A 16922-nucleotide genomic window follows, 5' to 3' on the forward strand; every position below is an offset into this window, starting at 1 on the left:
TAAGGTCCAGCTTTAACACAGAAGAATCCAACCCTGGAGACCAGCTGATGATTGTGTGTAAGGCCCAGCTTTAACACTGAAGAATCCAACCCTGGAGACCAGCTGATGATTGTGTGTAAGGTCCAGCTTTAACAGAGTAGAATCCAACCCTGGAGACTAGCTGATGATTGTGTGTAAGGCCCAGCTTTAACACTGAAGAATCCAACCCTGGAGACCAGCTGATGATTGTGTGTAAGGCCCAGCTTTAACACAGAGGAATCCAACCCTGGAGACCAGCTGATGATTGTGTGTAAGGCCCAGCTTTAACACAGAGGAATCCCACCCAGGAGACCAGCAGATGATTGTGTGTAAGGTCCAGCTTTAACAGAGAAGAATCCAACCCTGGAGACCAGCTGATGATTGTGTGTAAGGTCCAGCTTTAACAGAGTAGAATCCAACCCTGGAGACCAGCTGATGATTGTGTGTAAGGCCCAGCTTTAACACAGAGGAATCCAAACCTGGAGACCAGCTGATGATTGTGTGTGCGGCCCAGCTTTAACACAGAAGAATCCCACCCTGGAGACCAGCAGATGATTGTGTGTAAGGTCCAGCTTTAACACAGAAGAATCCAACCCTGGAGACCAGCTGATGATTGTGTGTAAGGCCCAGCTTTATCACTGAAGAATCCAACCCTGGAGACCAGCTGATGGTTGTGTGTAAGGCCCAGCTTTAACACAGAAGAATCCAACCCTGGAGACCAGCTGATGATTGTGTGTAAGGCCCAGCTTTAACACTGAAGAATCCAACCCTGGAGACCAGCTGATGATTGTGTGTAAGGCCCAGCTTTAACAGAGTAGAATCCAACCCCAGAGACCAGCTGATGGTTGTGTGTAAGGCCCAGCTTTAACACAGAAGAATCCAACCCTGGAGACCAGATGATGATTGTGTGTAAGGTCCAGCTTTAACACAGAAGAATCCAACCCTGGAGACCAGAGGAGGATTGTGTGTAAGGCCCAGCTTTAACACAGAAGAATCCAACCTTGGAGACCAGCTGATGATTGTGTGTAAGGCCCAGCTTTAACACAGAAGAATCCAACCCCGGAGACCAGATGATGATTGTGTGTAAGGCCCAGCTTTAACACAGAGGAATCCAACCCTGGAGACCAGTTGATGATTGTGTGTAAGGCCCAGCTTTAACACAGAGGAATCCAACCCTGGAGACCAGCTGATGATTGTGTGTAAGGTCCAGCTTTAACACAGAAGAATCCAACCCTGGAGACCAGCTGATGATTGTGTGTAAGGTCCAGCTTTAACACAGAGGAATCCAACCCTGGACACCAGCTGATGGTTGTGTGTAAGGCCCAGCTTTAACACAGAAGAATCCAACCCCAGAGACTAGCTGATGGTTGTGTGTAAGGCCCAGCTTTAACACAGAAGAATCCAACCCTGGAGACCAGCTGATGATTGTGGGTAAGGTCCAGCTTTAACACAGAAGAATCCAACCCTGGAGACCAGATGATGATTGTGTGTAAGGCCCAGCTTTAACACAGAAGAATCCAACCTTGGAGACCAGCTGATGATTGTGTGTAAGGTCCAGCTTTAACAGAGTAGAATCCAACCCTGGAGACCAGATGATGATTGTGTGTAAGGCCCAGGTTTAACACAGAAGAATCCAACCCCAGAGACCAGCTGATGGTTGTGTGTAAGGCCCAGCTTTAACACAGAAGAATCCAACCCCGGAGACCAGCTGATGATTGTGTGTAAGGCCCAGATTTAACACAGAAGAATCCAACCCTGGAGACCAGCTGAAGATTGTGTGTAAGGTCCAGCTTTAACAGAGAAGAATCCAACCATGGAGACCAGCTGATGATTGTCTGTAAGGTCCAGCTTTAACACAGAAGAATCCAACCCTGGAGACCAGCTGATGATTGTGTGTAAGGCCCAGCTTTAACACAGAAGAATCCAACCCTGGAGACCAGCTGATGATTGTGTGTAAGGCCCAGCTTTAACAGAGAAGAATCCAACCCTGGAGACCAGCTGATGATTGTGTGTAAGGTCCAGCTTTAACAGAGAAGAATCCAACCCTGGAGACCAGCAGATGATTGTGTGTAAGGTCCAGCTTTAACACAGAAGAATCCAACCCTGGAGACCAGCTGATGATTGTGTGTAAGGTCCAGCTTTAACAGAGAAGAATCCCACCCTGGAGACCAGCTGATGATTGTGGGTAAGGTCCAGCTTTAACACAGAAGAATCCAACTCTGGAGACCAGCTGATGATTGTGTGTAAGGTCCAGCTTTAACAGAGAAGAATCCAACCCTGGAGACCAGCAGATGATTGTGTGTAAGGTCCAGCTTTAACAGAGAAGAATCCAACCCTGGAGACCAGCAGATGATTGTGTGTAAGGTCCAGCTTTAACACAGAAGAATCCAACCCTGGAGACCAGCTGATGATTGTGTGTAAGGTCCAGCTTTAACAGAGAAGAATCCCACCCTGGAGACCAGCTGATGATTGTGGGTAAGGTCCAGCTTTAACACAGAAGAATCCAACTCTGGAGACCAGCTGATGATTGTGTGTAAGGCCCAGCTTTAACACAGAGGAATCCAACCCTGGAGACCAGCTGATGATTGTGTGTAAGGCCCAGCTTTAACAGAGAAGAATCCAACCCTGGAGACCAGCTGATGATTGTGCGTAAGGCCCAGCTTTAACACAGAGGAATCCAACCCTGGAGACCAGCTGACTATTGTGTGTAAGGCCCAGCTTTAACACAGAGGAATCCAAACCTGGAGACCAGCTGACGATTGTGTGTAAGGTCCAGCTTTAACAGAGAAGAATCCAACCCTGGAGACCAGCTGATGATTGTGTGTAAGGTCCAGCTTTAACACAGAAGAATCCAACCCTGGAGACCAGCTGACGATTGTGTGTAAGGTCCAGCTTTAACACAGAGGAATCCAACCCTGGAGACCAGCTGATGATTGTGTGTAAGGTCCAGCTTTAACACAGAGGAATCCAAACCTGGAGACCAGCTGACGATTGTGTGTAAGGTCCAGCTTTAACAGAGAAGAATCCAACCCTGGAGACCAGCTGATGATTGTGTGTAAGGTCCAGCTTTAACACAGAAGAATCCAAACCTGGAGACCAGCTGACGATTGTGTGTAAGGCCCAGCTTTAACACAGAAGAATCCAACCCTGGAGACCAACTGATGATTGTGTGTAAGGCCCAACTTTAACACTGAAGACTCCAACCCTGGAGACTAGCTGATGATAGTGTGTAAGGCCCAACTTTAACACTGAAGACTCCAACCCTGGAGACCAGCTGATGATTGTGTGTGCGGCCCAGCTTTAACACAGAAGAATCCAACCCTGGAGACCAGCTGATGATTGTGTGTAAGGTCCAGCTTTAACAGAGAAGAATTCCACCCTGGAGACCAGCTGATTATTGTGTGTAAGGTCCAGCTTTAACACAGAAGAATCCAACTCTGGAGACCAGCTGATGATTGTGTGTAAGGCCCAGCTTTAACACAGAGGAATCCAACCCTGGAGACCAGCTGATGATTGTGTGTAAGGCCCAGCTTTAACAGAGAAGAATCCAACCCTGGAGACCAGCTGATGATTGTGTGTAAGGTCCAGCTTTAACAGAGTAGAATCCAACCCTGGAGACCAGCTGATGATTGTGTGTAAGGCCCAGCTTTAACACAGAGGAATCCAACCCTGGAGACCAGCTGATGATTGTGTGTAAGGTCCAGCTTTAACAGAGAAGAATCCCACCCTGGAGACCAGCAGATGATTGTGTGTAAGGTCCAGCTTTAACAGAGTAGAAACCAACCCTGGAGACCAGCTGATGATTGTGTGTAAGGCCCAGCTTTAACACAGAGGAATCCAACCCTGGAGACCAGCAGATGATTGTGGGTAAGGTCCAGCTTTAACACAGAGGAATCCAACCCTGGAGACCAGCTGATGATTGTGTGTAAGGTCCAGCTTTAACAGAGTAGAATCCAACCCTGGAGACCAGCTGATGATTGTGTGTAAGGCCCAGCTTTAACAGAGAAGAATCCCACCCTGGAGACCAGCAGATGATTGTGTGTAAGGCCCAGCTTTAACACAGAGGAATCCAACCCTGGAGACCAGCTGATGATTGTGTGTAAGGTCCAGCTTTAACACAGAAGAATCCAACCCTGGAGACCAGCAGATGATTGTGTGTAAGGCCCAGCTTTAACAGAGAAGAATCCCACCCTGGAGACCAGCAGATGATTGTGTGTAAGGTCCAGCTTTAACAGAGTAGAATCCAACCCTGGAGACCAGCAGATGATTGTGTGTAAGGCCCAGCTTTAACAGAGAAGAATCCCACCCTGGAGACCAGCAGATGATTGTGTGTAAGGCCCAGCTTTAACACAGAGGAATCCAACCCTGGAGACCAGCTGATGATTGTGTGTAAGGTCCAGCTTTAACAGAGAAGAATCCCACCCTGGAGACCAGCAGATGATTGTGTGTAAGGTCCAGCTTTAACACAGAGGAATCCAAACATGGAGACCAGCTGATGATTGTGTGTAAGGCCCAGCTTTAACAGAGTAGAATCCAACCCCAGAGACCAGCTGATGATTGTGTGTAAGGTCCAGCTTTAACAGAGAAGAATCCAACCTTGGAGACCAGCAGATGATTGTGTGTAAGGCCCAGCTTTAACAGAGTAGAATCCAACCCTGGAGACCAGCTGATGATTGTGTGTAAGGTCCAGCTTTAACAGAGAAGAATCCAACCCTGGAGACCAGCTGATGATTGTGTGTAAGGTCCAGCTTTAACACAGAGGAATCCAACCCTGGAGACCAGCTGATGATTGTGTGTAAGGCCCAGCTTTAACAGAGAAGAATCCAACCCTGGAGACCAGCTGATGATTGTGTGTAAGGTCCAGCTTTAACAGAGTAGAATCCAACCCTGGAGACCAGCTGATGATTGTGTGTAAGGCCCAGCTTTAACACAGAGGAATCCAACCCTGGAGACCAGCAGATGATTGTGTGTAAGGTCCAGCTTTAACACAGAGGAATCCAAACATGGAGACCAGCTGATGATTGTGTGTAAGGTCCAGCTTTAACACAGAGGAATCCAAACATGGAGACCAGCTGATGATTGTGTGTAAGGCCCAGCTTTAACAGAGTAGAATCCAACCCCAGAGACCAGCAGATGATTGTGTGTAAGGTCCAGCTTTAACAGAGAAGAATCCAACCTTGGAGACCAGCTGATGATTGTGTGTAAGGTCCAGCTTTAACAGAGTAGAATCCAACCCTGGAGACCAGCTGATGATTGTGTGTAAGGTCCAGCTTTAACAGAGTAGAATCCAACCCTGGAGACCAGCTGATGATTGTGTGTAAGGCCCAGCTTTAACACAGAGGAATCCAACCCTGGAGACCAGCAGATGATTGTGTGTAAGGTCCAGCTTTAACACAGAGGAATCCAAACATGGAGACCAGCTGATGATTGTGTGTAAGGTCCAGCTTTAACACAGAGGAATCCAAACATGGAGACCAGCTGATGATTGTGTGTAAGGCCCAGCTTTAACAGAGTAGAATCCAACCCCAGAGACCAGCAGATGATTGTGTGTAAGGCCCAGCTTTAACAGAGTAGAATCCAACCCCAGAGACCAGCAGATGATTGTGTGTAAGGTCCAGCTTTAACAGAGTAGAATCCAACCCTGGAGACTAGCAGATGATTGTGGGTAAGGTCCAGCTTTAACACAGAGGAATGCAACCCTGGAGACCAGCTGATGATTGTGTGTAAGGCCCAGCTTTAACAGAGAAGAATCCAACCCTGGAGACCAGCTGATGATTGTGTGTAAGGCCCAGCTTTAACACAGAGGAATCCAACCCTGGAGACCAGCTGACTATTGTGTGTAAGGCCCAGCTTTAACACAGAGGAATCCAAACCTGGAGACCAGCTGATGATTGTGTGTAAGGCCCAGCTTTAACACAGAGGAATCCAACCCTGGAGACCAGCTGACTATTGTGTGTAAGGCCCAGCTTTAACACAGAGGAATCCAACCCTGGAGACCAGCAGATGATTGTGTGTAAGGCCCAGCTTTAACACAGAAGAATCCAAACCTGGAGACCAGCAGATGATTGTGTGTAAGGCCCAGCTTTAACAGAGAAGAATCCAACCCTGGAGACCAGCTGATGATTGTGTGTAAGGCCCAGCTTTAACACTGAAGAATCCAACCCTGGAGACCAGCTGATGATTGTGTGTAAGGTCCAGCTTTAACAGAGAAGAATCCAACCCTGGAGACCAGCAGATGATTGTGGGTAAGGTCCAGCTTTAACACTGAAGAATCCAACCTTGGAGACCAGCAGATGATTGTGTGTAAGGCCCAGCTTTAACACTGAAGAATCCAACCCTGGAGACCAGCTGATGATTGTGTGTAAGGCCCAGCTTTAACAGAGAAGAATCCCACCCTGGAGACCAGCAGATGATTGTGTGTAAGGCCCAGCTTTAACACAGAAGAATCCAACCTTGGAGACCAGCAGATGATTGTGTGTAAGGCCCAGCTTTAACACAGAAGAATCCAACCCTGGAGACCAGCTGATGATTGTGTGTAAGGCCCAGCTTTAACACAGAGGAATCCAACCCTGGAGACCAGCTGATGATTGTGTGTAAGGCCCAGCTTTAACACAGAGGAATCCAAACCTGGAGACCAGCTGATGATTGTGTGTAAGGTCCAGCTTTAACAGAGTAGAATCCAACCCTGGAGACCAGCTGATGATTGTGTGTAAGGCCCAGCTTTAACACAGAGGAATGCAACCCTGGAGACCAGCTGATGATTGTGTGTAAGGCCCAGCTTTAACAGAGAAGAATCCCACCCTGGAGACCAGCAGATGATTGTGTGTAAGGTCCAGCTTTAACAGAGTAGAATCCAACCCTGGAGACCAGCTGATGATTGTGTGTAAGGCCCAGCTTTAACACAGAGGAATGCAACCCTGGAGACCAGCTGATGATTGTGTGTAAGGCCCAGCTTTAACACAGAGGATTGCAACCCTGGAGACCAGCTGATGATTGTGTGTAAGGTCCAGCTTTAACAGAGAAGAATCCAACCCTGGACACCAGCTGACGATTGTGTGTAAGGCCCAGCTTTAACACAGAGGAATCCAAACCTGGAGACCAGCTGACGATTGTGTGTAAGGTCCAGCTTTAACAGAGAAGAATCCAACCCTGGAGACCAGCTGATGATTGTGTGTAAGGTCCAGCTTTAACAGAGAAGAATTCCACCCTGGAGACCAGCAGATGATTGTGTGTAAGGCCCAGCTTTAACACAGAGGAATCCAACCCCAGAGACTAGCTGATGGTTGTGTGTAAGGCCCAGCTTTAACACAGAGGAATCCAACCCTGGAGACCAGCAGATGATTGTGTGTAAGGTCCAGCTTTAACACAGAGGAATCCAAACCTGGAGACCAGCTGACGATTGTGTGTAAGGTCCAGCTTTAACAGAGAAGAATCCAACCCTGGAGACCAGCTGATGATTGTGTGTAAGGTCCAGCTTTAACAGAGAAGAATTCCACCCTGGAGACCAGCAGATGATTGTGTGTAAGGCCCAGCTTTAACAGAGAAGAATCCAACCCCAGAGACTAGCTGATGGTTGTGTGTAAGGCCCAGCTTTAACACAGAGGAATCCAACCCTGGAGACCAGCAGATGATTGTGTGTAAGGTCCAGCTTTAACACAGAGGAATCCAAACCTGGAGACCAGCAGATGATTGTGTGTAAGGCCCAGCTTTAACAGAGAAGAATCCAACCCCAGAGACTAGCTGATGGTTGTGTGTAAGGCCCAGCTTTAACAGAGAAGAATCCCACCCTGGAGACCAGCAGATGATTGCGTGTAAGGTCCAGCTTTAACACAGAAGAATCCAACCCTGGAGACCAGCTGATGATTGTGTGTAAGGCCCAGCTTTAACAGTGAAGAATCCAACCCTGGAGACCAGCTGATGATTGTGTGTAAGGCCCAGCTTTAACAGAGAAGAATCCCACCCTGGAGACCAGCAGATGATTGTGTGTAAGGTCCAGCTTTAACTCAGAGGAATCCCACCCTGGAGACCAGCAGATGATTGTGTGTAAGGTCCAGCTTTAACACAGAGGAATCCAAACCTGGAGACCAGCTGACGATTGTGTTTAAGGTCCAGCTTTAACAGAGAAGAATCCAACCCTGGAGACCAGCTGATGATTGTGTGTAAGGCCCAGCTTTAACAGAGAAGAATCCCACCCTGGAGACCAGCAGATGATTGTGTGTAAGGCCCAGCTTTAACACAGAAGAATCCAACCTTGGAGACCAGCAGATGATTGTGTGTAAGGCCCAGCTTTAACAGAGAAGAATCCAACCCTGGAGACCAGCTGATGATTGTGTGTAAGGCCCAGCTTTAACAGAGAAGAATCCAACCCTGGAGACCAGCTGATGATTGTGTGTAAGGCCCAGCTTTAACACAGAGGAATCCAAACCTGGACACCAGCTGATGATTGTGTGTAAGGTCCAGCTTTAACACAGAGGAATCCAACCCTGGAGACCAGCTGATGATTGTGTGTAAGGCCCAGCTTTAACAGAGAAGAATCCAACCCTGGAGACCAACTGATGATTGTGTGTAAGGCCCAGCTTTAACACTGAAGAATCCAACCCTGGAGACCAGCTGATGATTGTGTGTAAGGTCCAGCTTTAACACAGAGGAATCCAACCCTGGAGACCAGCTGATGATTGTGTGTAAGGCCCAGCTTTAACAGAGAAGAATCCAACCCTGGAGACCAGCTGATGATTGTGTGTAAGGTCCAGCTTTAACAGAGAAGAATCCCACCCTGGAGACCAGCAGATGATTGTGTGTAAGGTCCAGCTTTAACAGAGAAGAATCCAACCCCAGAGACTAGCTGATGGTTGTGTGTAAGGCCCAGCTTTAACACAGAGGAATCCCACCCTGGAGACCAGCAGATGATTGTGTGTAAGGTCCAGCTTTAACACAGAGGAATCCCACCCTGGAGACCAGCAGATGATTGTGTGTAAGGTCCAGCTTTAACACAGAGGAATCCAACCCTGGAGACCAGTTGATGATTGTGTGTAAGGCCCAGCTTTAACACAGAGGAATCCAAACCTGGAGACCAGCAGATGATTGTGTGTAAGGTCCAGCTTTAACACAGAGGAATCCAACCCTGGAGACCAGCTGATGATTGTGGGTAAGGCCCAGCTTTAACACAGAGGAATGCAACCCTGGAGACCAGCTGATGATTGTGTGTAAGGTCCAGCTTTAACACAGAGGAATCCAAACCTGGAGACCAGCTGATGATTGTGTGTAAGGCCCAGCTTTAACACTGAAGAATCCAACCCTGGAGACCAGCTGATGATTGTGTGTAAGGTCCAGCTTTAACAGAGAAGAATCCCACCCTGGAGACCAGCAGATGATTGTGTGTAAGGTCCAGCTTTAACAGAGTAGAATCCAACCCTGGAGACCAGCTGATGATTGTGTGTAAGGCCCAGCTTTAACACAGAGGAATGCAACCCTGGAGACCAGCTGATGATTGTGTGTAAGGCCCAGCTTTAACAGAGAAGAATCCAACCCCTGAGACTAGCTGATGGTTGTGTGTAAGGCCCAGCTTTAACACAGAGGAATCCAACCCTGGAGACCAGCTGATGATTGTGTGTAAGGTCCAGCTTTAACAGAGAAGAATCCAACCCTGGAGACCAGCAGATGATTGTGTGTAAGGCCCAGCTTTAACACAGAAGAATCCAACCCTGGAGACCAGCTGATGATTGTGTGTAAGGTCCAGCTTTAACACAGAAGAATCCAACCCTGGAGACCAGCAGATGATTGTGTGTAAGGCCCAGCTTTATCACTGAAGAATCCAACCCTGGAGACCAGCTGATGATTGTGTGTAAGGCCCAGCTTTAACACAGAGGAATCCCACCCTGGAGACTAGCTGATGATTGTGTGTAAGGCCCAGCTTTAACACAGAGGAATCCAAACCTGGAGACCAGCAGATGATTGTGTGTAAGGTCCAGCTTTAACAGAGAAGAATCCCACCCTGGAGACCAGCAGATGATTGTGTGTAAGGTCCAGCTTTAACACAGAAGAATCCAACCCTGGAGACCAGCTGATGATTGTGTGTAAGGCCCAGCTTTAACACAGAGGAATCCAAACCTGGAGACCAGCTGACGATTGTGTGTAAGGTCCAGCTTTAACAGAGAAGAATCCAACCCTGGAGACCAGCTGATGATTGTGTGTAAGGTCCAGCTTTAACAGTGAAGAATCCAACCCTGGAGACCAGCTGATGATTGTGTGTAAGGCCCAGCTTTAACAGAGAAGAATCCAACCCCAGAGACTAGCTGATGGTTGTGTGTAAGGCCCAGCTTTAACACAGAAGAATCCAACCCTGGAGACCAGCTGACGATTGTGTTTAAGGTCCAGCTTTAACAGAGAAGAATCCAACCCTGGAGACCAGCAGATGATTGTGTGTAAGGTCCAGCTTTAACACTGAAGAATCCAAACCTGGAGACCAGCTGACGATTGTGTTTAAGGTCCAGCTTTAACAGAGAAGAATCCAACCCTGGAGACCAGCTGATGATTGTGTGTAAGGTCCAGCTTTAACACTGAAGAATCCAAACCTGGAGACCAGCTGACGATTGTGTTTAAGGTCCAGCTTTAACAGAGAAGAATCCAACCCTGGAGACCAGCTGATGATTGTGTGTAAGGTCCAGCTTTAACACAGAAGAATCCAACCCTGGAGACCAGCTGACGATTGTGTTTAAGGTCCAGCTTTAACAGAGAAGAATCCAACCCTGGAGACCAGCTGATGATTGTGTGTAAGGTCCAGCTTTAACACTGAAGAATCCAAACCTGGAGACCAGCTGACGATTGTGTTTAAGGTCCAGCTTTAACAGAGAAGAATCCAACCCTGGAGACCAGCTGATGATTGTGTGTAAGGCCCAGCTTTAACACAGAGGAATCCCACCCTGGAGACCAGCAGATGATTGTGTGTAAGGTCCAGCTTTAACAGTGAAGAATCCAACCCTGGAGACCAGCTGATGATTGTGTGTAAGGTCCAGCTTTAACAGAGAAGAATCCCACCCTGGAGACCAGCAGATGATTGTGTGTAAGGTCCAGCTTTAACACAGAAGAATCCAACCCTGGAGACCAGTTGATGATTGTGTGTAAGGTCCAGCTTTAACACAGAAGAATCCAACCCTGGAGACTAGAAGGTTATTCTCTTTATGGTCAAGCAGAGCTCTATCTACCTTACTCTCTTTTGCTGCACAAACGTGTAAGCTCTGTGGCAGGTTTGCAGCAACACAATTGTTGCACCAACCCTCCCTCACGTATGAGACCAAATGCTTCCCCTGGATGTCACACTACACACATACAATACCCCAGATACATACAGCAGGTGGGTTCATCCCTTACCCTTCTGCCGAAGAGAGTACTGTGGGATCCTACCAGTTTACGAAGTGCAATGCAAATGTTACCACACAATACAACTCTAAGACCTCCTTCTAAAGAAAAACACATCAGATGTCAGGGACCCCTTCTGCAAGCAAGTGTGTGGCCATGCTCAAAGAGGCTCATGGAGTTATACAGAGATCATGCATCAGGCCTACGCTCTCTGCCTTCATGCACCCCTTTGGAACACCCAAATGGAAGAACCCGCAAAATTCACACAATGTCTGAACAAACCAACAGAGGCCAGACAGAAACTCAGAAGATGATTAATGTCAACACACTGGAATGTTCAGCATTAGCCGAGAAGGGTTGAACCTGTGCCAGATGTTACGATGGATACTGCTTGTGTGAGTTGGTTTCATGGACATTTATTGTATGTAAATGTATGTGATGCATGAATTTGCCGTCCGTACCTACAGAAAAAACACCCATTTCCAGGGTCTGCTCTAATGGGCACACTCACCTCTTGCAGATGGCATCTACAATCAATACCCCATACAACACCAAACAACCATGTAATTGGCAAATGCTGTGCTATACCCTTTAACATAACAATCTGGGTGCTCAGCCAATGAACTATCAGACTGACTCATAATAATAGTTGTATCCAAGCCAGCATTTTATTTTCTGCAGGTGCATGCATGCCTTACCAGAGTTCTGAATACTTTGCTTTTTATTGGAGTCGTTATCCTAAAATCAAGTGAAATATACCATTGAGTTGTCCTGATGGCCCGCAGTTAATCACAAATCACACAGGCAAAAGATCACGTTTAAGCAACATTGACCCAGATCCATAGAGAAAATCAGTGATGTTGCATCCTCCTACCTTTTTCTGGACATAATCGATGAAATTCTGCAGATCGAGGTCCTCGCGGTACCGCGATATGGCTCTGACCATCACCGACGCAGTCTTCTCCAGCACCTGATAAGTGTGTAGACCATTAAACAAACTGAATCATCACATAAAGTCAGATTCTCAAAGGTGATTGTACACTCAAGCTGAACTTAGATGCAAAAAAAGTCCAAAAAACTCCAGCGCAAATACTATCTTATTAGATTTCACTCTCGTTTGTGATGTCATCGACTGGCAATGCTGCCTGATGATGTCATTACAGATAAGCAGTGGAGTAGAGACAGGTTGAGCCATGCTAATGCTTAATTTATGCGGGTGGTTACAGGTAGTGGGCACTATCACTAATTTTTGGGAACCGTAACTTATAGTTCATCATCAGACCTTAACCCAGAGCAAAAGAGCGAACGGCAGAAACATGAGAAAGAAGAAGTAAGTGAGAAGAAAACAGTGACCATGGGAGAAAGAAGGAGCAAGAGTAAGATATCAAAAGTGTAACAAAGTGTGAAAGAGGGGATGAAAAATAACCCATTAGAGTGAGATAAAGGGACAGTAAGTGAAGGGTGGTTGAAGAAAGAGGCATGAGGTGGATTCAAGACTAAGAAGCCTGAGTGTTCATGAGATAAAGAGACTGGACGTGTAGGTGGTGGAAGAAAGAGGCATGAGGTGGAATCAAGACCAGGCAGCCTCAGTATTCATGAGATAAAGAGACAGGAAGCGTAGGGTGGTGGAAGAAAGAGGCACAAGGTGGTAAAGACCAGGCAGCCTCGGTATTCATGAGACAAAGAGACAGGAAGTGTAGGGGGTGGAAGAAAGAGGCATGAGGTGGAATCAAGACCAGGCAGCCTCGGTGTTCATGAGACAAAGAGACAGGAAGTGTAGGGGGTGGAAGAAAGAGGCATGAGGTGGAATCAAGACCAGGCAGCCTCGGTATTCATGAGATAAAGGGACAGGAAGTGTAGGACGGTGGAAGAAAGAGGCATGCGGTGGAATCAAGACCAGGCAGCCTCGGTATTCATGAGATAAAGAGACAGGAAGTGTAGTGAGTGGAAGAAAGAGGCGTGAGGTGGAATCAAGACCAGGCAGCCTCGGTATTCATGAGATAAAGAGACAGGAAGCGTAGGGTGGTGGAAGAAAGAGGCACAAGGTGGTAAAGACCAGGCAGCCTCGGTGTTCATGAGATAAAGAGACAGGAAGCGTAGGGTGGTAGAAGAAAGAGGCACAAGGTGGTAAAGACCAAGCAGCCTAGGTATTCATGAGATAAAGAGACAGGAAGTGTAGAGTGGGGGAAGAAAGAGGCATGAGGTGGAATCAAGACCAGGCAGCCTCGGTGTTCATGAGATAAAGAGACAGGAAGTGTAGGACGGTGGAAGAAAGAAGCATGAGGTGGAATCAAGACCAGGCAGCCTCGGTATTCATGAGATAAAGAGACTGGAAGTGTAGGGGGTGGAAGAAAGAGGCAGGAGGTGGAATCAAGACCAGGGAGCCTAAGTGTTCATGAGTTTAAAAGGCAGGGAGAGTAGAGGGTGGAAGAAAGAGGCATGAGGTGGAATCAAGAGTAGGCAGCCCTGGAATTAATGAGCTAAAGAGACAGGAAGTGTAGGGTGGAGGAAGAAAGAGCATGAGGTGGAATCAAGACCACAGTGCCTCGAAGTTCATGAGGTACAAAGACAGGAAGTACAGGGGGAAGAAGAAAGAGGCGTGAGGTGGAATCAAGACTAGGCAGCCTCGGTATTACTGAGATAAAGAGACAGGAAGTGTAGGGGGTGGAAGAAAGAGGCATGAGGTGGAATCAAGACCAGGCAGCCTAAGGATTCATGAGATAAAGAGACAGGAAGTGTAGGGGTGGAAGAAAGAGGCATGGGGTGGAATCAAGACCAGGCAGCCTCGGTATTCATGAGATAAAGAGACAGGAAGTGTAGGGGGTGGAAGAAAGAGGCATGAGGTGGAATCAAGACCAGGCAGCCTCGGTATTCATGAGAAAAAGAGACAGGAAGTGTTGTGTGTTGGATGAAAGATGCATTGCGTGAGGTAGAATAATGACTCGGCACTGTCAGTAATCGGCATTCGACCACATTATCGGCAGGTTCCTATGAAAAACTTTACACCAAAGCACTGTGCCACAGTGTACATTAAAATATTTGCCCAGTCTAGATGCACTCCTTAGGAATGGCATGTTTCATTGTCCTTAATTTTGGGGGAGTGGGAGCCCGATGGGTACCACGCTGCCTCTCCTATGTGTAAAAGAAGAGCGGACAACAGGCTTACCTTGCTGGAGAAAATGAATCCAAGCACGGCTGCCAGGATCTGAAGGCTGAGGATGATGAGCATCAAGCCAACAAACTGAGGAGAGAAGAGGCAAACAAGTGCAGAGTCAGCAGTTTGGACTTTTTTCACAAGGAGGAAAAACACTACAGGGTTCAATGAGGAGTTTCCTAAAGCAGAAACTGAAAATTTTAATTTTATTAAAGAGAAAAGGCCTAAATTTAGAGTTTGGTAGAAAGGTGCTCTGCCACAAACTTGATGAAGTACCCTATCCCCTATATCCTTGGTCCACCCGCTCTATTTTGAGTTGGTGGGCTGTCATTTTTACAGTGATAGTGCCCTGGCTTGCTCCGCTCTGGCAAAACACGTGAAAAGTCCATTAGAATGAAGCCGGAATCTCACTGTGCCTTCATAGTGCCAGCAATAGAATGAATGCATCTTTAGTACGCATTCGTTCAGCCTACAAGTCCTTATAACAACTTGCTTTAGGCGGGCCATTGGTGGAATGGAGTTGAATTTAAAGTCCAGCACCTTCCCTACTGTTGCGCAGACTGGAGCTGGAATAGTAAATTAACCTATTCCATAACCAGCGCCACCCTCAGGCAAGTCATTATAACAACTTGCGTGCTGAACGAATGCATTCTAAAGACGCGTTTGTTCTCATGACGGTGCTGTGAAGGCACAGTGTGATTCCAGTTTGCAGGATACCGGCATACATTCGGCCTGAAAGAGTAGGGACTATCGGTGTCGAACGTCAGAATGTTCGCCCTATTTGGAGCCGACATGTCCTTTTTTTTCTGTCAATCACCGCCATGAACAGAACAAGCATTTACAATGCAATGGTCTCGGCATTCTTAAAGTTAGAGCTATTGGCATTGCTCATGACATTATTTTTATTTATGTTTTTATTTTTAAAACATAAATAAATGTCATTGTCATTTACAATGCCAATAGCAGGGCAGGAAAGCAAGCACAACGAACGAGGGGGCAGGACAGGAAGCACAACCAACTAGGGGGCAGGAGAGCAAGCACAAGCAATGAGGGGGCAGGACAGCAAGCACAAGCAACGAGGGGGGGCAGGAGAGCAAGCACAACCAACGAGGGGGGCAGGAGAGCAAGCACAACCAATGAGGGGGGCAGGAGAGCAAGCACAACCAACGAGGGGGGGCAGGAGAGCAAGCACAACCAACGAGGGGGGGTAGGAGAGCAAGCACAACCCACGAGGGGGGGGCAGGAGAGCAAGCACAACCAACGAGGGGGGGGCAGGAGAGCAAGCACAACCAACGAGGGGGGCAGGAGAGCAAGCACAACCAACGAGGGGGGGGCAGGAGAGCAAGCACAACCAGCGATGGGGGGGCAGGAGAGCAAGCACAACCAACATGGGGGCAGGAGAGCAAGCAGGAGAGCCAGCACAACCAGCGAGGGGGGCAGGAGAGCAAGCACAACCAACGAGGGGGGGGCAGGAGAGCAAGCACAACCAACGAGGGGGGGCAGGAGAGCAAGCACAACCAACGAGGGGGGGCAGGAGAGCAAGCACAACCAACGAGGGGGGAGCAGGAGAGTAAGCACAACCAACCAGGGGGGCAGGAGAGCAAGCACAAGCAATGAGGGGGAAGGACAGCAAGCACAAGCAACGAGGGGGCAGGACAACAAGCACAAGCAACGAGGGGGGGCAGGAGAGCAAGCACAACCAACCAGGGAGCAGGAGAGCAAGCACAACCAATGAGGGGGGGGGCAGGAGAGCAAGCAGAACCAACATGGGGGGGCAGGAGAGCAAGCAGGAGAGCCAGCACAACCAGCGAGGGGGGGCAGGAGAGCAAGCACAACCAACGAGGGGGGGTAGGAGAGCAAGCACAACCAACGAGAGGGGGGCTGGAGAGCAAGCACAACCAACCAGGGGGGCAGGAGAGCAAGCACAAGCAACGAGGGGGCAGGACAGCAAGCACAAGCAACGAGGGGGCAGGACAGCAAGCACGAGGTGGCAGGAGAGCAAGAACACCCAATGAGGGGGGGCAGGAGAGCAAGCACAACCAACGAGAGGGGGGCTGGAGAGCAAGCACAACCAACCAGGGGGGCAGGAGAGCAAGCACAAGCAACGAGGGGGCAGGACAGCAAGCACAAGCAACGAGGGGGCAGGACAGCAAGCACGAGGTGGCAGGAGAGCAAGAACAACCAATGAGGGGGGGCAGGAGAGCAAGCACAACCAACGAGTGGGGGGGGGCAGGAGAGCAAGCACAACCAACGAGGGGGGGGGGCAGGAGAGCAAGCACAACCAACAAGGGGGGGCAGGAGAGCAAGCACAAGCAACGAGGGGGTGGTAGGACAGCAAGCACAAGCAATGAGGGGGCAGGACAGCAAGCATAAGCAACGAGGGGGCAGGACAGCA

The 16922-nt window shown here is 48.5% G+C and overlaps 1 protein-coding gene across 1 annotated transcript in view; it reads right to left on the reverse strand.

The window, feature by feature from the left end:
• LOC144798187 (tetraspanin-33-like) overlaps positions 1–16922 on the reverse strand; it is a 62405-nt gene that overhangs the window by 34087 nt on the left and 11396 nt on the right. Inside the window, exons 4-5 of the mRNA XM_078668934.1 lie at positions 14540–14614; positions 12248–12343 (exon numbers count right to left, since the gene is read on the reverse strand). Of these exons, the coding sequence (XP_078525060.1) occupies positions 12248–12343; positions 14540–14614 (171 nt within the window). The remainder of the gene's footprint in view (positions 1–12247; positions 12344–14539; positions 14615–16922) is intronic.

Source organism: Lissotriton helveticus, chromosome 12, assembly GCF_964261635.1.
Source record: "Lissotriton helveticus chromosome 12, aLisHel1.1, whole genome shotgun sequence".
Lineage (NCBI taxonomy): Eukaryota > Metazoa > Chordata > Amphibia > Caudata > Salamandridae > Lissotriton > Lissotriton helveticus.